This window comes from Macrobrachium rosenbergii, chromosome 50 (assembly GCF_040412425.1).
Source record: "Macrobrachium rosenbergii isolate ZJJX-2024 chromosome 50, ASM4041242v1, whole genome shotgun sequence".
Lineage (NCBI taxonomy): Eukaryota > Metazoa > Arthropoda > Malacostraca > Decapoda > Palaemonidae > Macrobrachium > Macrobrachium rosenbergii.
In genome coordinates, this window is record NC_089790.1 from 27,021,235 (window position 1) to 27,044,153 (window position 22,919).

The 22,919-nt window shown below is 36.6% G+C and overlaps 1 protein-coding gene across 1 annotated transcript in view; it reads left to right on the forward strand.

Annotated features, from left to right (window-relative positions):
- The window catches only part of LOC136832787 (RYamide receptor-like), a 37,658-nt gene that overhangs the window by 892 nt on the left and 13,847 nt on the right, over window positions 1–22,919 (forward strand). Inside the window, exons 2-4 of the mRNA XM_067094336.1 lie at window positions 17,480–18,267; window positions 20,156–20,342; window positions 22,033–22,174. Coding sequence (XP_066950437.1) covers window positions 17,767–18,267; window positions 20,156–20,342; window positions 22,033–22,174 — 830 coding nt within the window. The 5' untranslated portion in view covers window positions 17,480–17,766. The remainder of the gene's footprint in view (window positions 1–17,479; window positions 18,268–20,155; window positions 20,343–22,032; window positions 22,175–22,919) is intronic.

Consider the following 22,919-nt stretch of genomic DNA (forward strand, 5'->3'; position numbering starts at 1 on the left):
TCAGGCACGCCAGGAAATTCCTCCGAGCCACAGCCTAAAGAGTAATCTATGTACTGGGTAGTTAACTGACTGTGATTAGTTGAAACAAGGACGGAGAATGGACTGGTGACCTCATCTCCAAATATTTAATGAAAACTAAATGAGTAACATGATACTGACAGCTTCTGGAGCCAGCCACCCTGATGGAAAAGGTATGTGTGTATATTTATGAACTGGCAGCCAACGTTAAGTTGAAGGTAAATATGAAGCATTTCGAACGTTATTTGCGTGGTTTCGTTACCAGGTCGTTCTGTCACAACCTGAGAAATCACCCTTCAGTATACCGAGAAATAAAATGCTAGCACTCATCAGAATTTTAAATGATTTTATTAAGGATTACTCGATTAAGATCCGGTAATTATCTCCACAAAAGATTAGATATAAAGCTTAATAAAACGGAGTTGATTACAGGCAACCTTTTGCTGATTTGTATCTCTGCACAAATCTTTTGATATGGTTACAGTTGTAGTTTGTTCCGGACATTAGTGAATAGGAAGACGAAAAGGACGAAAAATCTAAACTTACTTGAAATTCTTGTTTCTTTTATCCCGGAGGTCAAATTGATCCTTAGGTGATTAAGCTATTCTTACCTACATACAGTACAATATAAATAAATAGGTTTGAGTGCATTAGTTCAAATATTGAAACTTAGGTTTCAGGGGGTACACATGGAGGGGCATTTGCTCCTAAAAATAAAATTCCTAAACCGATAACCTCGAAAGAGAAAAAGGCTCGGAGCGAACACCTTTTTTATGACGGCTGAGCTGTTGACACTGCTGGCCAGTATTTGCCTCGTTCCAAGTTTTGGATGTTGCGGAGTAACGCGACCCGGGACGTTCCGTTTGCTCTTCTGATCAATATGTATTCGTTTCTGTTAGCACCGCCATAAAAATGGGAGATCGGCCTTCATCCCTTTAACAAACAAGGAGAGTACTGGTTTTAATTCTTTAAGGTACACACACACACATTATATATATATATATATATATATATATATATATATATATATATACATAATTTATATATATATATATATATATATATATATATATATATATATATATATATATATATATATATATATATTATATATGCGTGTATGTGGGGAGGGGCGACAGTGTGATGAGAGACGCCAAGGGACGAGGTAACAAACGGACAAAAGGTGTAGGCGCAATTCGTGTGATCGCCAATGGTGTGTATGGAGTGGGTAGTAAATGACATTCGCATGTAATACAGGATTAGTTTATGACAGTCATGGTCTTTCAAGACCGTGATGACAGTAAAGAAAAGCGTCGGAGAATATGAAAGTGGATGTAGGGGATGAAAGTTGAAAATGATAGTAACATTAAGGGTAACTGACAGTCAGGGAGACTGAGCGATGAATGATTGTCTGAGGATCGAACAGAAATGGTTTTAGAGGTAGTTAGCGAAAACGCATCTTATGCTTGTGGTATGAGAGAAAAGGTGCATTATAACATATGTGATACGGGAAAGGTAGCAGAATCTCTGCAAATTGTCTGGAAAATGAAGAATGCCTACAAAAGCACAAGGTCAGACGTAGGAAATTTTTGTTAGGAAAGCTCTACTCTGTGAATTGAAGTACTTACTGAATGTGAGAAAAAATAGTAGGAACCTGTCAGTCGGTTTCCTGTGGACTCCAGAAGACTTGAAAGACCCAAACCAATTGCGTGAGAACTATGAGAAAGGAATCTGGAGATGAATGGAGATTTGTGGAAGATAAAGCTCCGGAAAAACAAGAGTAGCGAAAGTTCAAAGAGGCCCTGTGCATCACGCGGTATTGGAGGCGATGTTGCTGATGCCGAGTACGTATAGGTATTTAGTGTAGAAAAAATCGAAAGGATGAGAAAAGTAATGACACAATGAACGAGCATAAAGTATTTTTTGTGACTGATTGGTGAAAAGTGCATATAATTTACAAGTTTTCAAAGGAGCTGAGAAACGAGACCGTAGCAAAATTGAGAAGAGGTACTGAAACGGAAGTGTGATGCCAGACAGGAATGAAGGTCATTGTGCTTAGGTTGGGCAGTTCTGCTTTGTAAGTCCGGAAGTTTACTGCACAAAGGTTCACTCTCCATCCAGCAGTTAAAGGATTAATTTGAAATTGGTTATCTTGTGATTCTCTAGAACCACCCCTTATTAGGGATATATATATATACACTCGTGTATATATATATATATATATATATATATATATATATATATATATATATATATATATATATATGCATCTAAAGTGGACACTGGCAGGAAGACTCACTCCTGCCCGATAGTTGGTAAAGCAAACGAATTCTCCCTCCTCTTAGTAATACGAAAGTTATCAATTGGCCGGGGTTATCGGCTTTGCAATACCATACCCAGTATTGATATTGCAAAAAAATAGGACTTTTAGTTCTAGAAAGGTTTTGGGGACAGGTGAACATGTATACAAATATATTTTTGAGTACTGTACAGGTAGGATTGGATTCAGCAAGAGAAAAAACTTGTAGTTGTGAGGGCATATAGTCCGGGAATAGAAGAGATTGAGAGCGAAAGAGTGTTTTTAGTTGGGTTCGGTTTGTGCACGAATGCGTTTGGAAAATATGAAAATGTGATATTATTAGTTAATTCAAATGTAGAGTTAGGTGACAGGGAAAGAGATGTTCTTAAATATCGATTTCCTAAAGTAAATGAAAATAAAGTCTTGGGGAAATGTCCTGGGGAACGGCGCTGATTGTTGGAGATACATGATTTTCAAGTATCTCCAACAACAACAGGGAGTGTTGTGGGAATATGAGGGTAAGAGGGTGGATTTAAAACAGTGAGTGGTGGGATGATGAAATGATTTAATGAAGGAAAAAATGGGATTATTTGAGACGCAATTCCGTAACAGATGCCCTTATACATTTACACAGGATGATGGTTAGGTTAAGGAATAAGAGAAGGGAATCCAGATGAACAGAAGGAAGGTGAGCAAGAACCGTGGGAAGAATAAGATGCTCTCCAGGATAAATGCAAAGAGAAAAGTTTATGAACAGCTGGATCTCAAAATACACGATGTAAATGGACAGATACTGTCTTGAGTTAATGCAGTCTTGGTGAATGGTTTGAGTATTCAGAAGATTTGCTGAATGTGGGAGGTTGAAGAAAGGTAGAGTCAAGTGATGCAAGAGTGGAAGAGGTTAGTGTGACTTTCAGGAGGCCTGTGGAGGTGACTGTTTAGGATGTAAGAAAGTCCGTAAAGAGGTTGAGGAAAGAGATGCTGAAGTATGATGGTGATAGTATGATTAAGTGGCTAACCAAAGTTTGCATGGCATGCCATTAAAAGCTTGCAGTCGAATAGGTGAGAGGAACAATTTGTTCTATTATACAAGGATAAACAATAAAGGTGACTGTAAAAATATATGGCCAGATTTTAATTGAGAAAGTAAGGCAGACGACAAAAGGGCTGACCGGTGAAGAAGTGTGAGTTAAGAAGAGGAAAAAGTTGTGTAGTAGAATTTTGAAAATAAAGAAAAAAGCCGTATGTTGCATACATGGTCCTAGAATATGCTAATCACATCAAAAGGAAGACAGTACGAAGAGAAGTGCGTCAGGGATGTATGCGGTAAAAGATAGGCTTCAGAGAGTAATTGAATGTTTTCCTGATAGAATCAAAATGTGTTAGGGATCAGCTTGTGTCATAACTTTCACCCCCGTAGGGTGGTAATGCCGTCAGTGCACCTCACGGGGTGCACTGTTGGCATTACTTAGGGTACTTTGCCGCGTCCCTTCGGCCCCTAGCTGCAGCCCCTTTCGTTCCTTTTACTGTACCTCTGTCCATTGTCACTTTCTTCCATCTTACTTTCCACCCTCTCCTAAGAGTTGTTTGATTGTACAACTGCGAGGTTTTCCTGCTGTTACACTTTTAAAGTCTTTTTACTCTGTTTCCGTTTCAGCGCTGAATGACCTATTAGGTCCCAGTGCTTTGACTTTGACCTAAATTCCATACTCCATTCCGTTAGTTTCACTGCAGAGTTGTTCAGTCCGCAACTCTGATTAAAATGTCAAATAAGTAACTGTGAATTAAACAGATGTTATACATCTGAGCTCTCTGTATGAAAAAGTAGTCGAGCATCCTATTGTATAGAAGGTTACAGAGGGCTATAAAGTTAGTTAACATTGCAAAATGTTTATATTCACAAAACATGGCCGTACCCTTTGAACAAGAATCTGGCCAACTTGAAGCTAAAGCTTCCAAAAGATCTTAAAATTAATTAAGTTTTACATAAGTTACTAGTCGAAAGATAGTGTTGGAGAGACTTTACAATGGATAATAAATGATTTTCATATTAAGCATAGAATGTACTGGACTGACATTACTTCTGAATGATAGGGGAAACAGAAAGTGCAAAATATCAGCAGATAACTGAAGTCGCAGACGTATGTTGCTTCAAGTGGCACAGATGCATTTAAAAGCACACGTGATACACACATGGAAACCTGTGCTATAACTCACTGTTATAACAGGAAATTCGAACCATATGCAATGGTTCCTTTGTAGTGTTAACATCACGCCTTGTGTGCGTTTTGAGTGAGACTAGGATAAGATTCTACTTCAAGTAGCCAATGGTCAGGTTATCAGTAAATGAGGCAAAAGAATTTATCAGCCTGGCTCTTTTTCTAAGGTTTCTTTTGGATTGTAATCATACCCCCATGGACTGGTGTGAAGTGCCTTGGGCCTCTAAAGATGTCACGTTTTTTTTAACTCTGCGGACAGAATAGACAAAATGGATCCCAAGCACATGATACCTCCCATGAACTTTCTAGTACCCCTCCCTTCCCTAGTTTACCCCACGTTCTCTTCAAGATTTTTGTATCATTGATCCTATTTGCATTTAAGTTGTCCTTAAAACAATCCCCAATACACAGTTAAACAATTTATCTTCACTTCATATTGAATAAAGTCTAAACAGTGATTAGCCTCACCATTTCATCGAGCTTTTAACCCTCACTAGTCTCTGTTGCGGTTAGGAGCCGGTAAACCACGGCACTCTTAATTATTGCTGGATTTCTCATAAATGTGATAAGGTGGATGAGAGTCGAGTAATCACTAAATCAGCCACTGAAGATTACATGGCACTGAATGGTACTGAAGGTTAGTGGCCAGAGTATGCTGCAGTACACCACCTTCATGCGCAATAACTTGTACCATCATTCGTTGTTCTTCCTTTCTCATGGAGTGAAACGTAATGTTTATAGGCTTACCACTTAAGAGCATTTGCCATGTTTGTTTAACCAGGTCCTTGTCCAGACGCAGCATTAACAAAATTCAGCAACTTTACAATCGAACTCCCTCATCTGGCTTTACAAACAAATCTTGGGAGGATTATGATCAGTTTTACTTTGAATTTTTCCAGCAACGAAAAATGGTTGTCTCTAATAGCTACTACATGTCTAATATATCCTTGTCTAAACCAGTCCAGTGACATTTGTGATATTGTAAATATACAATGCACAACAAATTACCTTCTCACATGGATCATAATTTGAGAAATTACTCTCCTCGTGACTCAGTTACTAGACCTAAATGTTAATTATAAGCAGCAGTAGTCTTTTTCCTTACGTCACTGTTTTTCCATTCTTTGTTCTGTCAAATATAAAAAAAAAAAAATAAGGGTATTTTCAGATCCCTTCATTAATTTCCTGTAGTATCTGGCAAGTCATTGGAAAATAAAAAAAATTGTCCTTTTTCGCCTAGATAAGGGTGAGTTCCTTGTGTCAGAAATTCTGTGCGTATTGGAAAGAACCTACTTTCATCTATCTTATAATAATGCCGTGTCTCTCGGCGGCTTCAAATGACCTTTTGCTTTGTATGATCTACCTATAAAAATAAAGTCGTCTATGAAAGCAAGACTAGTATTCCCATCCACTGAAAACAAAATGGATATCATAACCAAATTAGATACTTTTTGCAAAATCTCTTTTCCGGCGTCGATGACTTTAGCAGTTGTTATGTCAGGTTTAAGTCCCATTCATTCATTCATTCATGGTCCATTATGTTTCACACGGAAGAGCAAAATAGTTGCAGTGATACAAGTTTCCTCTAGCAAAAAGAGTCGCTTTTAACCCATTTTAAGGATGATGAGAATTTCGTATCTTCTGGCTCCAGGTTGGTAACGTAGGACAAAATTTTCCTTCTTTCTTTGCTCTTGCATCAGTAAATAGTCGAAGGAATTCGCTTTGACTTCCTTCTATCTTAATATATTGATCTTTTTCTTATTCTGTTGAGTGTAGGAATACAGAATTAATAAAAGACTGGTTAAGAGGCATGAATATCATTGGGAAATTTGGCTACTCTCTCCATTTAGTCATCCCCTATTGCATTAACATAAAGATAAGAACATTCATAAAAGCAACCATAAAAGGAGTTGGCGAAAAACAACATTCTATCAAGTGCTCACATGAGGCAACATTATCTTTCAAAAGTTCCCACTAGTCGAGAGGCGATATCGGTTGACGATTACATCTCAAGATCACACACAGATAGCTGTCCATACTGCACAACACCAAGACAGATTTACAGACGGAAGTAACACTTTCTCATTCATTCTGTTGATATTTGCTACTTTATAATTGGCATCGTTTTCTGGTGGAAAGTTTCTTGGTTTATAAACTTGCAGGAATTCTCACGGAAATGCTTCTTTTCATTTTTCACACTGTTATTGAGTCCATTATGATTCTTTCCTAGATCATGAATCATTAAACATAGGTAAACTTTGACACTGTCTCTAGCATTCACACTCATACATCTACATCCTTTTGCTCTAATAATTTTACAGTTAATACTTTTTCCACCTACGTTTCACCCTCGTAATTCGGCCTCCTTTGTGCGGTGGCACCCCGTACGATATTGCATTCTACGGAAATCTACTGCAGAAGTTAAATTACGTTGGGCTTCTGCAAGAATAAGAAAGTATGTGTAAAATGGACAACAATGGCAGCTGTACACTTATGAAAGATACTCCAAATTGCATACTAGTAAACACTTTTGCGTGCAATAAACGTATCCATATAGTACACCGATCTGGTATCTATAAAAACAGCCTCGTCTCTGTTGGCTTAAGAGTCCAGAGGTCCACGTCAGGCCGCTAATCTTTGTCAGTACCTGTCCACACTGAGGGCAAAGTCCCATGCTGACACTAAGCTGTTTTAAGTTAAAACAACCTACTTTGAGGTCAGCAGCAGAAATTTTGAGAAAATACAGTAGCTGTCAATGATTCATAGGGGCATTTCAGCATAAATAAATTATCGCAAATCCCGTCAAGGCACATTTTTCATCCTTCAGTAGAAAAGAAGGGAATAGCATGAAGAGCAAAAAAAATAACTGTCCCGGATTATGATTGGATTTGTTCCTTCGACATCACATGTGCTGTAAAATCAGTTTCACAAAAAGAAAGCAGCAGGAGAACTAAAGCCACAGTATGGACACTTGCCAGATACATGGTTTATATGATAGGCAGCCAGTGAGGTTCATTTAGGATGGGTGTGACTTTATCCTTCGCGAATTTATTCATTATTAACGTGGTTATTTATTAATCAAACTTAACATATTCAGTAAATGATTAGTTGCTCAATCCTTTTTTTCTGATCTAATCGTTCATTAATTAACAATTTATATACACAGGGATTATTTATCTAATTCATTTGATTACCAGGTTTTTTAGATAATAGGGTATAGGTGAATGTGCACTTAGAAGAGGTAACAAGAGAATACATTAGTTTGATTTAGTAAATAAATAAGACGGCCAAATAAATCGTACGTAGATAAAACCAGTGTAAACCATGTAAAATACGTGAATTACGAATATAAATGTAAGTAGTTATTAAAGCTTCGTTTAAATCATTATCTATTGCTTTTGCGTCTCGCTACAAATTTCAAAGCAAATATCTTTTATGGATTACTCAGTAAAAACAAATTATAATCTTTAAGACTAAAATGTGTAAAATTAATATTCAGTATACATAGATTAATGTCATATTGTCCACTCTAATACTCGGCAAGCTGGTTCACACTACAATTTTCAACAGTAAATCTCTCTCTCTCTCTCTCTCTCTCTCTCTCTCTCTCTCTCTCTCTCTCTCTCTCTCTCTCTCTCTCTCTCTCCGAGGATTATTTCTCCTTGAACTCGTATTGATTTAGGTCAATGAATTCATCGACTATTTGGGTAAATACATAAATTTGGGAATTTTATTGAAGAAAATCAAATATCATGTAACGCTTCCCGCCAAAAGTTGGTAATCAGGCGCCTGCCCGCCAAATTTTCCCGCCTTCTCAAGGCCGCGAGAAAGTCTCCAGCCGCCTAATGGCAATATCTCTGAGATAACACCGTCAGGTAATCACCGGAGGAAGCTATGAGTGGTGTCATTATTATAATGGAAAGCATTATTGGTTGTTCTTATCGTAAAAGCATCGTTACTTATTTCACGCTGCAAAATCTTTCATTAACTGAAAAATATGTTTTTTCATTACTCATCGGTGTATTCTAGAAAAATTGAACAGCGTATTCTCCAAGAACTTATTGTCGTGATCATCTTAAAACAATAAATGTCTGACGCAAATTCACATTAGTTTCTTAAACCAATTCACTTTTCATTTCAAAATCTCACTTTTACATACAGTTTGTAAAATGCTGTTGTGTAGTCAGCTAACAGAGACTTGAATGTCAATGAAGAAGAAATTAGTTTCTCACAAGACATGTTTATCATCTACACCCTTGTGAAAGCACACATATTGTACGCTGCAGATAGTTCAATGTCAGCTCAGAAAACAGCGTATTGCATAATCTGTAAAGTTTTTATATACTGATGCATGTGTATGACTCTTATCAAGGGAATTAAAACGTGGTAAGAAGTATTAACAGAGGAAATATCCCCGTGAGTTATCACAACGGAAAACAAGATCTTTTAGACATTACTAAGTAAACTGCTCGATAATTTTACATCACGGTAGATTAACCCAAAGAAATCATGATATTGATGAATCAAGGATGTAATATGTTTAGTAGAGAGAGAATGCGTATAGTTATGAAAGTATAGTCTACTTCCTATACCGACCCCGCTCCTTTATTTGTTCTGTCCTTGGGCGGGATGGTCTAGAAAAAGTGAATGATTCAAAATATGTCATGATGGCCACTGAAAGGCAACCCCATCAAACGAAGTTCATGCGCCATAGCAATGAATGAAATGTAAATGATGTTTCACACAAGGATATTTTATTTACAGTATCCAAGGCTAAAGAGAGTATAGTGTAATCATTATTCAACCGACAGAGATGAGAGAGAACTGTTTTTGGATTCAGGAATCTGTTATGCATACAGTTTGATTCCATTATGTCGTGCGTTTGATGTAACTTGAGTAAGTTTTGTATATCAGTTATGTAATAAAAGGTTTATCGGTATATCGAATTTCCACTTTTTTGATGCACCGTAAGTAGGATTCACCCCATTTCTGTCTGCAAGTACGTTAGAACTACAGAATATACTTCTCTTACGCTTCACTTAAGTGATCTACTATCGAGAATTTCATCTCTTATTTTACGTCCTAATCCAAACGACATTTAAGGGTTAGTACTGTCTAACAGACCACAGAGTTCCAGAGCACGCAGAACTTCAGAAAGCAAGCTCAAGTGCATTTCTCTGCCTCAAAAAATGAAAGAAAATAAGAGTTTTTCTGTGAAGGAATGCGATAACGCTATCAGGAAGACACTCATGGTATCTGTCACTGCCACTACCACTTGAGAGAAATATTACGAATGCGATTGCTAGGAAATCACAATAACGGATCTCCGTAATAATACAACGTTTTTCATCAATGTTTTTGTATCAAAAATTATAATTAGGATTGCGGAAACGAAATTATAATTAACTCTTTCAATGCAATAGGGCATAAAAAGGAATAAAAATTAACTTATGTTATATAGAATAATACTACCGGATGGAGCTCTCCTAAGTTTATACTGTAAGTGGTTTTGAAAAGAAGAAATGGTCCTTCTCCATTCTATAATCCGTGAGTGCACTTGATTTTATCACTCCCACTTAGCGTGCTTTACTAGATAGCCCCGTTTCTCAGCCGGTGGACTTACAATCTCTTCCTCTTAACCGCGGGTGCTTTTGAAGGTATATTTTTGCAGATAAAGTTTTAAGCTTAAAAAAATACCTCGACCTCCATTTCTCGATGCATGTTTATGTGTACGTCATCCGTGAAGCCTTGGTCAAGTCTAAGAAGGGAGAAACAGTAGGCTTTCAAATGCTGGCGAGTTACGGCAGCGTTTTCTAGCCGTCTTCCGTTCTCGACTCTAGGTCCCGCGAATGAAGTGTGATCGTTTATCCTTATAGCGTTATCAGCTGTGTTTGCCTGTCACCTTAAGCCATTCTGATCTTAGTGTGATGTAATCTATGGTGACATGCGGTGTTGCAATACTACCTTTGTAATACCTTTATCATTCAGGTACTAATTTTGTGGTATAGTTATAAGGTGTACTGTTTACCAAAGTAATTTGAGTGTCCTTGACTTTGTTATTTAGCTTTGTTATTCGCACGCTGAGATTCGATGAGGCAAATCTATTCTATTTCAGTTTCATGAAAAGGAAAAGTTTGACTTGTGAAATGAGAGGCTTAGTAGCATCTTGAATGTTACTCGGATGTAACTGCTGAAGTTTGCGTTGCCTCGTGTTAATGAATTTATGAAAGATGAGACAGTGGGTGTTTTATTTTACAGACTGGAAAGATTGATGATAGAAAATTACATTCGTTGGAAAACTAAATGGAAACTTACCAATGAACGGTATTCACATAAGTCTGTTCATGACTTTATTTCAAAGATTATAGTTTATGCCCAAGATTCGAAAGATCCAACGTAACTACATTTAATGCAAAAGTATTTAGGTTTCATGTCTAAATTTAGTATGTTGACAACAAAGCACGTTTCCTGTGAAAACCATGCCATCCCAGTTTTAAAAAGGATTTACCAGATGTGGATAAAGTTAGATTCCGGTTAGAGATTAGACTCATTTCAGTAATTTCTGTTATAATGGCGTAATTTTTACTCGGATATCTTGAAAACTGATTATGACCACTACAGAATCTCTTCGGTTTGAGACAACAGTATGTCAGTAAATAGGAAATTGTTGTTTAGTAATTATATTCTATTTAGTATCTTTTTTGAGCGCTATTTTATTTAACTTGTATTAATCAAGTACCTTAACGGAAATTTTCGGTTGAATTTATGAGTTTAAATTTATTTTGGGGAATCACAGACAAGGTTTAGGCTTGGTAAGTTAAGTTATAATAGTTTTGTAGGTGTGTTACATGATGTGTCCCTAAGTCAGTCGCTGTCATTTGACCGATTTAATTCCGTGAAATCGCGTCGCAACAGCTGTGGTCATCGACAAAGACTATTAGAACCTCTTGGGATTTAATGAACTGATGGAAGCTGTCCGCCTCGGAGCTCCTCACTAAAGGTAATCTTATCGGCCATTATTGAATCCATCAGTTAGACCCTTTTTTTCTTTGTAAGTGTTTGTAATTTCTTCGATTGACCTGGATTCGATTTTATATCTTATTTACGAATAAAATCTCGTTTAATTTTCTTCTTACAATACATCCAAGTTTTAGTTTATTATTATTATTAACACAAGTTCATGAACTATATTTGTTTATGATCGTCCATGCTCAGAATTGTAGTGACATTTAATGTAGCTTATGGTTAAGGGAGGTCTCTGAGCTATCTCTTAAGGTTATGACATTTGCTTTATATTCTATTCTTGCTTAATATGTCGTCTGTGGCATATCTAAAATGGATGAGACCTTATCACGCGGAGATTTATTAATTATTAATGTGGTTGATAATAATTAGGCACTAATTGATTCAGTAAATAATTTTCTTGGCCATCATCACGGTAATTACAGTAACCTAACCTTGTGATTAAGCGTTTATGCACAATACCTTGTGGGCATTATCCATTTTTAGATTTTAGTTGTCTGTCCGCCATCAGATCTTAATACTGAGGCTAGAGGTCTGCAAATTGGTATGTTGATCATCCACCCTCCAGTCATCAAACATACCAAATTGCAGGACTCTAGTCTCAGTAGTTTTTATTTTATATAAGGTTAAAGCTAGCCATAATCGTGCATCTGGCATCGATGTAGGACAGGCCACCACCGGACCGTGGTTAAAATTTCATGGGCCGCGGCTCATTCCGCATTATACCGAGACCACCGAAAGATAGGTCTATTTTCGGTGGCCTTGATTATACGCTGTACAGAAAGCTCGATTGCGCCGAAGAAACTTCCACGCATTTATTACTTGTTAGATACTTTCTTACGAAGGCTACATTTCTTACACGGTAAAGTCTTATTAAAAGTAAATTAACTATCTGATTCTTAGTGATCAAATTAAGTGTATTTTCTGGTGCCATTTTTCGCCGTTCGATTATTCGTTCGAGTATCAAAATGAAGTAACTGAAAATCAGTCTGTAAACAGGTAAATTATGTAGACTTTTGTAGAATGAACTCAGAATTTTTCTGGGATATTTCAGAACAGTGACGTAACAGTTCAAGCCTAAAGACAAGGAAAACTTTTCTCGCTCGTGAAGTGTGCACGTAGATAAGTTATTTATACTTTCATCATCGTCTTCATTAGCTGGGTAGTTAAAACCTCCTCATCTCTTCAGTTTGTTATTCATGAAGCAAAATAAAAACCGCTCCAGTACTTCTACCATAATCTAAACTCACAGCATATCAAAATCCGACCAACAAGATTCTGTACGACAGCGCTTATTTCTGTGTTGCTTTGTACACTTTTTGAACGATGTTATAAACATTAAAGTAATCGAAAAGGATAATATTTCGTTCTTACTTCTCTTTCTAGATCGGTTCCTCTCGGTCGTAGGGTTGTTACAATTTGTTTAGTCCAAATGCTTCTTCCGCATCTGGTCCTGAAAAAACCTTGTATAAAACGTCACTTCTTAATATCTTTCTGTATACTTTAAATTTGAGGAATTTGGATATAACCCAAGAGTGTGGCACTTCTTTAAGAATTCCAATATCATGAGGAGATAAACCTTGCGATGATGCAATGATACTATATAGAACCTGTAGTCTAATGGTTTATTCGGTGCGTTCCAGCTCTTTACAAGAAGTCATTACCCCTCAGGAACTAGAAATACAGAAAACAAAACGGGATTCTGATGACAAAGTCGATAGCGTTCAGTGACCTCTGCCTCTATCTCAGCTTTATTTATTATTAATACTTGGACATCAAAAAGAGGCACAAAGAAACTATCGTTCTCAAACCCTAGTTAGGATGAATAATGAATTGACATTGTCGACTGATTCATTTTAATGTGAATTTTTTTTACTCTGCTGTATTTAAAGGAAAACTTCTCCCCAAATTAATTACTCTTGTCTTATAATATGCGATATCTTTTAACTTGTGTATTTATTACTTTCTTAGTAACTTTAACTCGGTAGACAAAGCATAGAGATTTTTAGGTAACCCAGAGTCAGGGAAAGAAAACTCCTGTGTAGGGTAGACTGAGAACTACTGAAAGTTTTCGCGCCAAGCAAACCTTGTGCAAAGTTGTACTGAACAGACCTCAGCCCGACCCTCTGAAGTTATTAACGGTTTCTTGCGACTGCTATCGTTTCATGAATGTAAGGGGCAGTCATATATTTCAAGTGATTCTCCTTCAAATATGAACACTTGTGAATGTTGGAAGGTGGGGGGTTAGCATATACTGATAAGGAATAATGGCTGCAGTAGGATTATAAACAGTCAAATTATCTTGTTTTATTGTCCAGAAGCTTTCAAGCTTGAGGAAAGTGTTAGTCTTTTCTCGGTACTAGCTTATAACAGCGCCACTCATGTATATAAGACTTTGCCTGTTTTCATTACTTTCTCATTGTTTTTTGAGGATGTATTATCCGCTTTTTAACATTTTTTCTTTAGATTCGATAGATTTTGTTACGAATATTAATGGAGGGCTTCTAATGTACGTTAAGTCATGCATCAACATGCTCAGAATTGGACGTATGGCAAGATGATGCGAGGTTATTGTTCCAAATTTCATCAAGATCAATAAACTACTGACATCCTTATTGCTTAGTACCAACGGTGTAAAGACCTGACACACTTTCTAAAACAGATTTCATAGGAATTATCATGAAGTGTCAATATACGATAGTTATCAGTTTGAGCTGATTAAGTATGTCATGACAAAAATTCATTCACCAATAACCAGCGCTTTTAACGGAATATTTTAAGAATCGGGAAAGTAAGAGGCATAACATGACATGAATGAAAAAGTTAGTTTTTTGTAGCTGAGTCAAAGAAATTGAAATTTTCAGTTTGGACTGAGCATAAACTGATCGATGAGATTCTCGAAAGGTATATTTCATAGTCATTATAACATAGTCATTGTAACAACAACAGGCTTCTCATCACTCTTTTGAAAACGCTAAGAGCTTTTAAATCATGTTTCACAGGTCCTGGTGTAAACATAGCAAGACACTGGATTGGTACTAAGACTTTTTGTGTACAGCTGGAGGACAGTGGGAAATAACTCAGAAATGAAAGGTTCCTTTCAAGGCTTTTAACACTGGAATTCCCTTCGATGATATGGGAAATAGCCTTTGGAACATTCCACTGATGTACCCTTTCACCTGTTTCTGGTCTCCAGTTGGATATGTTAAACATTTACCTACCATACAAGTTAGGTTCTTGGCTTCCTTGCATCTTCAGATGCTCTCACTCCATCAGGTTTCGTAAGATAAGGAAATGGGACTGTTTCGTGAATAAATTTCTGAGTTTTTTTTTAATGTAAAGGGAAATCCCCTCAACATTCTTTTAAGCACTCTCTTTCAGTATTTTACTTTTTAATGAAATTTTTTTTCCTCGGAAATTAGGTGCTTTTATTTATCTACTTTTTTATTGGTGCAGCACAGGAGAAACAGGTTCGTTCAAATGTTGGAGGTTTCAGGATTTTGGTCACATGCTCCTGACCTCAGATGGTACCAAATGCTTTTGTGTCACGCATTGAATATCGTGCACAGGACATCTTAAATTATTAAAAAGTAAGTTGCAAATCACCTGCGATCTTTTTAAGCTTTTTCAAATAATGAAGGTGATCTCACTGTCGAGGCTACGAAGAATTTTATCCTAGGAAGTTAGAATGTTTTTATGCTATCACCATCAGTTCCTGAAGTTTGATGCTTTGTCTCTACTGCTAAACTTCAGATATATTTTTCGTATGAAATTTTAGTAGTTGATGTATAATTTGATAAGTTATATATATATGTATATATATATATATATATATATATATATATATATATATATATATATATATATATATGTATATATATATATGTGTGTGTGTGTGTGTGTTAGCCCCATGCAAAGTCAAGGGCCGCTGCGAAATTCCACCACCCATCTTGTTCTTATGCATTTACTTCCACAAATCTCCACTCATTTCCAGCCTCCCTTTTTACAGTTCTCACCGTCTAGGTCATCCAACTCCTCATGTGCTCAGCGGAGCCCAGCTGACACTATCACTCTCTCTTCTCCTAGAGTTTGTGTGAAGGGCATATCCAAACCATCTCCAACTCCCCGGCAACAATATCTCATCTACATGATTGTGGAACTTCCATGATTTTTCGTGTGGTATTTCTCACTCTATCCTGTCCTCTGACTCCTAATATTCTTCTTAAACCTTTACTCTGAAGCTGACAGGATCTCATAAATATAATTTCATTGTCAGTGTTCTTATAGCATTACAGATCATACTCTATCTGTTTCGACACTCAGTTTCCAAATCCTCTCGATGTTCATCTTCAAGAAGCTTTACTGTATCAAACCTAGTTATTCGGTGAACTTTTTTGATGGGTAATTTTGATTTCATCCTTTCTTTACTGAGGAAACCCAGCTGAAAACATGTTTGCATTTTTTATATCAGGGCATGATGCAAAATCAGAACAAATGCGTTTTTGCTTAGGTTACATAAAGATTTAAATTTTTAGCAAGCACCCATTTCCAGAGAGAGAGAGAGAGAGAGAGAGAGAGGTAAGTTAATCCTATAAAGATATCACCTGGCGTTTCCTATTCAGTGTATACAATTATAGGAAAAGGACATTTGAAGCTTAATGGCTCATTTTACAAAGAAATTAATAAAAGCCCATTTGCGCTCAAATTGCAGTAGAGAGGGCATGGTATTTCGAAAAAATATTTTACTGTACACTTGCCTCTGCATATGGCATTTCAAAATAAGATATTTTAGTAGTAATAACAGAGAAAAGAAACCTCTAAACTACCTGTAAATAATCTCCACTGTTTCATACAAGCCTTACATCTGTCCAGTATACCTCATCTCATATGAATGCATAAGGTATTTTTGACCACTCACCGGCATCATAAGGAGAATTGCTCTAGAAATCAGGTAACGCAAAAGAAGGGAAGGAATTTAGAATATTCTGTGGTGGTTAGAGGGTAAGGACTTTTAGAATCAGTGGCTCTCAAGTTCCCAGATTTCTTACACTTGTTGACAGGATCTTACTCTTCTTTTGGCAAATAACAACAAAAACAAAAATAATAAAGTTGACCCTAAATACTCGGTAGAAGTTTAGGACATGGGAGGGTCACAATCAATCCGAGGGTAATGCGAGTGTACCTTTAGTCATGAAGAGATATCTTGCCCTTAGGTAGCCCTTATCTTGTCTCTATTCATAAAGTTTTATATAAATATAATGTGCTATAATACGTGCTAAAGCCCATAGTTAAACAAAGGTATATTAACAGGTTTTATGAACAACGAAGTCAGTCAGAACGGCGATAAGCAATGGCGGTATGATGAGGATGTTTGCTGTTGTGACGAAATAAATACCACACACACGCACTACGCATAAACACAGCAGCCCCTAGGCTGAGTGAGAGCTTTTATCTATAGCTGGATTTCCTAAGCAGTAGCTTATATAGATGAGTATTTAGAAGGCTATGGGTATCTAAGGATTACATTGTTGCGTAGAAATGAAGTTTAGATGCAGGTTTTATATCTATAATGATTTATTTCTTAATCAAAGTGATTTTTGTGTGTATCTATACAGATATTTTAGGGCTCGGTTCCAGGATGATATTCCAGGAACCCTTCAGTGGTACAGTATCGAAATATAGCTTTGTGGTTGAATGGATGGGTCTTGGATATGGAAATTTGCACTTGACTGCACGAATAGAGGACAGACCCGGAGAAATTATTCACAGTTAATAGTAACAGAATGGGAAACACAATATGATATACGTTGAATTATCCTCGTGTTGTTCTAGAGTATATAAAATTTCATTGTCCTTGTCTTGATAGTTACTTCTGGTATGAACGTTCCTATGTTTTGTGAAAAGTTCTTTTTCTTTTCAGGTAAAAAGCTTCTGATCCCAAGCGGAAACTACCCCAAGTGATAAAGAAAGCATCATACATGGCTGCTCGAAATTTGACAAAAATTTCTTCGTACAGGACCTTAAAAGCCAATGATGCTTGGACTACAGTGCATGGAACTCCTCCGAAACTCTTGCTTGTGTGCCATATCTCTGTGATTGTAGAAAATAGATACTAAACAACAACTGGTTACCACTTCTAATTTAAATATAAACATCTTAAGAAAAAATGCGTAATTACTTTGAGAGAAGTTGGACAGATTCAGCATAATGATGAACAATCTGACCAAGGCCTGGGAAGCCTCTCTGGCAGACCAAATGGACGTCACAGAAGAGGAAAGTATTCTTCCTAGTGTGGATGAAATCAGAGAGACGTGCAACATCGAACTTAGTGAGATGTATTATGAATCGAATGAGACTCGTACTTTCCCAGATTACATGCACTGCGAAGTGTGTAACATAAGCCGCTCGGAGTTAGATGTGCTAGTGTCAGCTGGGTTATGTACTTCGTCCGATTTCCCGTACATGCCGCTGATTTACCTGATGTACTCTTCCATATTCGTCATAGCTCTGCTTGGCAATTCGCTCGTCTTATACACCATCATCACAAGTCGGAAGATGCACACGGTCACCAATCTCTTCATCGCTAACCTCGCAGTTGGAGACTTGCTCATCATGGTATTTTGCGTGCCTTTTTCAGTTGCTTCCATAATCGTTCTTCAACACTGGCCTTTTGGGATGGGGCTGTGTGTCTTCGTTAATTACGCACAGGTAAGAGACATTTTAATGCTTTGATTCTGTTATTGTAATATCGTTATCTTCATGTGTCATTCGTGTATGTATATATGTATATATATACATATAATTATATATATATATATATATATATATATATACTGTATATATATATATATATATATATATATATATATATATATATATATATATATATATATATATATATATATATATATATATATATATATATATAAAGTTAGTCAGTGGATCAATTTTAGTACCTGTACTGTTGAGTCAGATTTGTGTTTGAAGATATGCTATTTTTCATACCATATGCTTACCTGAGCTTTCTTTTGAAAGGAAAACACCAAGAATTACTGATATACTGTACAGGGACTTTTGTTTGACCGTAGAGCTTTCTGTTAAATTACTCTGATCACATTTGTTATTTACCTAAAGCAGCCTTTCTGTAAGAAGTGTAAGTTTGTACGGCATACATCGATATAGAAGACTGTATTGTTTGCTGCCAGGCCATAGTCCCTTTTTGGTTGGATTGAAAGGAGCCCGGTCAAGTGAAGGCCTGGATTGTGCATGTTTTCTTAACACATGACTTCCTTCCGCTCACGAAGTATAATATAGGATGAATTATCTTATTGTGAAGATTTTTCTGGCCGTGATGACCTTCCTTGCCGCAACGCCATTTTATATTATTAAACCATCCAGTCTGTCTGTTATATCGAATAAGAAGAGAGCGGCAAGGCATTTCACCTGCACAGAACTTGAGCAGTTGACTCGTGCATGATGGTTTTCCCTCTTGATGTAGACTTTTCCTGCTACACGAAGAAATTACCCAGATACAAAAAAATGTAAAATATTGAGGGCTTGAAAATATTTATCTTTGTGGCCAAATGACTATTTTTATTCGTTGGAGTACTACAAAGGACACTCGATGCTGATAGTGCAATTACTCATTTCCCCAAAGAAGGAAAGTGGCTGTTGACCTTAGCAGAAATTTATGAATAGTCAGTATACTATGTAGCCAGTAGGTATGAGACTATACTTAGATAAACCGAGATTTTATCAGTTAGCAGCCCCAGCTGCAAGATTCGTTATACGCGGGAAACAGTCTTTAATAATTTTGAACATTTGACAGCGCTCAGTTTTACCTTTGTCTCTGGGAGGTTTTTTTCACAGAAATGTAAAATATGTCTTATAATATAATCTTTTGTTTCATGGTGGAAATCTCATTCTGTTCTTTGAATGTCAGCATAATCGAGGATTCCTTTGTCTTCTAGATAAAACTTCTTGAAGTGGTGGAACATTTTTCCCAGCAATGGCGATAACGATTCAGACCGTCTTCCATGAGCTTAACTTCAACAGGAAACCTCTGCTATTGTTTCTAAAACTCTAAAGCCTGCGCCGAAAGCACTGGTACATGCTGTTCATTAAGCAAAATGTCAGCAATCATGTTTTAGTGAAATGCCACGAAGTCACTTAGCCTAGTACTAGGTTTTTCATTCCTCCTATAGTAAAACTGTAAACTGGTTTTCCCGACGTTGTTAACATATCAGTGTTAGTAATGCTCCTTTAAAAGTGCCCCATTTTTACTTTTTCTCAACTATTGTTCATTTATTTACGAATTCGGTTTTCATTTTGTGTACTGTTATAAATTTTAATTTTTAGTTTACTGTGTTTTTCTTTTTATCTGTTTATTCTTTTCATACGGGCATTCTAGGATAGAATGAAAATTGCTGGATAAGTTGTCTTATGTTGTATTCCATATGAAACAATAACATTGCAAATAAAATATATAACAGTGATAATGTGGTGTGCACATAGTTGCACTTAGTTTTCGTTATGTCTAAAATCACGCATTTTAGCAATGTAAAGAACGAGTTCCAATCTGTTTTCTTTTTCACAGGCGATATCAATCTTCGTCTCGGCTTACACATTAGTGGCCGTAAGCATTGATCGTTACATTGCCATCATTTACCCACTGCGACCAAGGATGACAACGTTACAAGCTAAAATCATCATCGTGCTTATTTGGTCACTGGCTCTGCTGACAACGCTGCCCATCGCTGTCTTTTCGAGTCTTCACCCGCCAGGTGAGGTTTATGTGTCGTCGAAAAACTATTTCATTGATTATCCTTTAAAAAGACCTTTCCACGCCAGTCCCTTTCATTCCAAGAGAATTCTTTGCATTAATTGAAGAGTCAAGTCTAAATAAATAACTAGGAAAGCTAGAACTATACAGATATCGCCAGCGAAGGAAAAGAGCTTCTCTTTATCTTGACTCCTTATCTTTTTGAAGTTCTGAAAGGTGATGGCACTGATAGGAGGCAGGGAAAAGTTATCATGCAAGATATTGCGAGGACAAAACATTCTCATCAAATCTAGGTCATGCTCAAGACATGTTTGTACTCGGCGTTTCGCTTACTGTACTTTGAGCTGGTTACTCAACACAATTTTGCCGATGTTTAACCCAAATTTGTGGGACTTTTCATTAAATCCAGCAGGTAATACCTGTATTATTGTGGGAGGAATGTTATTTTTAAGGTAATATACGAGCTAAGAGACTACATATAATCATATTTGCACTGTCGGTGATCATTTACTATGTACGGTAGCTGCCAATAAACGCATATTTCAACACGTAATCCTCGCATTGCCGCTTTGTGTCCTTTTAGTCCTCAGTCCACAACACTGTACGGACAGCTCACACCGGCAGCTTCCGCTTTTTTTTTCCCTTCATTCGCATTCATCTGCCATGCTTCGTTTGCATAAAGAAAGCCTAGGTCAACAGTTTTCCTTTCATTCCAACGTGTTCCTTCACAGCCATTCTGTTGTTCATTTCAACTATGCCGAGTCTCTACTGGTTTTCGTGCCTTGCCTGCCGTTGAATGATCTTTCCCCTTTCCATTGTTAATAAAATATATGGCCACATATTTTCTTCCACTGTACATTCTTGCATATATTACTTAGTCGGCCTAGCATCCACTTATATAAATTTTAGTTCATTATCTCCTATAATTATGAACAAGTATTTTTGACAGTCTCTGAAAAATCCTTCTTTTTCCCTTTCACAGTCATCCACAATAACATCGGCATTTCTGCTTTCTCTTTAAAACATTGTTTTCATTTCTCTTTCTGTCCCTGTTCCCACACATACTCTGCATTTCCATTTTGAAGATTAATATTCTTCGCTTTTGCTGGTCGGTTGTCCTCTGAATGATTCGATATCTCTTGACCCTCTGTTCTAAATTCCTCCCCAGATATAAATTGGGCTTTTCCTTTGTCATTTCAGTTGTCTGAGGGGAGGCAAAGATATATATATATATATATATATATATATATATATATATATATATATATATATATATATATATATATATATATTGTGTGTGTATATATATGTATATATGTGTATGTGTCACCTAAAAAACAAGCGAAGAAATTACGCACTCAGAGTAGTTCCTGACCGGTTTCGATAATGGGTTAGAAATAAAGTCGAAACCGGTCATGACCTACACCCAGTAGTTTTAAGTGATACACACACACACACACACATATATATATATATATATATATATATATATATATATATATATATATATATATATATATATATATATATGTGTGTGTGTGTGTGTGTGTGTGTGTGTGTGTGTGTGTGTGTGTGTGTGTGTGTGTGTATAGTTGGTTTACCTACAGTTAAAAGTAAATAATCTCATTCTGTCTCGCAAACACTTTCAAATCTTTTTTTTTTTTTTTTTTTTTTTTTTTTTTAAGCAGCAGACAGTCGAGTATACTTAGTTTACGACAAGAAAGTTTGTATGGAGTTGTGGCCCATTGGAGAGCTCAAACAGTTTTATTCCATGGCGCTTATGGTGCTCCAGTACTTCCTGCCTCTTCTGGTTATGATCTTCACTTACTCCAGGTAAGAAGTTGTTTGTTGTTTTCATATGTATGAGGCAATATGAAACTGCTTCTTTTTTTTTTATCTGAATAGGAGGTAAATACTGTGTTCACTACAAGTTACCCATAGATAAATCAGAATCTGTGCTTCATCTTTTCAAAGTTGTAGCGATAGAACCTGCTTGCTGAATAGATTCATAGTTATGGGAAGTCTTCCATCTTATTAATAGATGCTTGTTTTTATTAAGTGTATTATACTACTACTACTACTACAACGCCGATGAATTATGACCGAATTAGTTTTTGTGAAAACTAGAATTTACGTAAACAGAAAATAATACTGTTCGGACATTTTGAGAGCTCAAGAACCATACGTTCTCATTCCAGTGTAATAACTTGCTGTCTGGCCTAACCGGAAGTTTTAAAACTGCATAGAAAATATACCAAATCATCCTACAACCAAAGCTATTTTGATTTTGAACGGGATACTGCCATTGCCATGACGGCAAATCCAACAGAAACGAAATTTTGTAGACAGACTTAATGTACATAAAACCCTTTACATAAAACCTTTTTCCTTTAAAGGGAAAGGAAATAGTTGCGGGGTAATGGTGTGACATGTCTAACTAAATGAGAATGATGTAAGACCAATTGATCTAGTTAATTACCTGATCTCTATTTGTTCTAAGATCCCCTTTCTCTTAATTGCAAGACTTCACTGTCTCTATAGTACATAGCCTATACCGCACTATTTTTTTCTCGGTTTC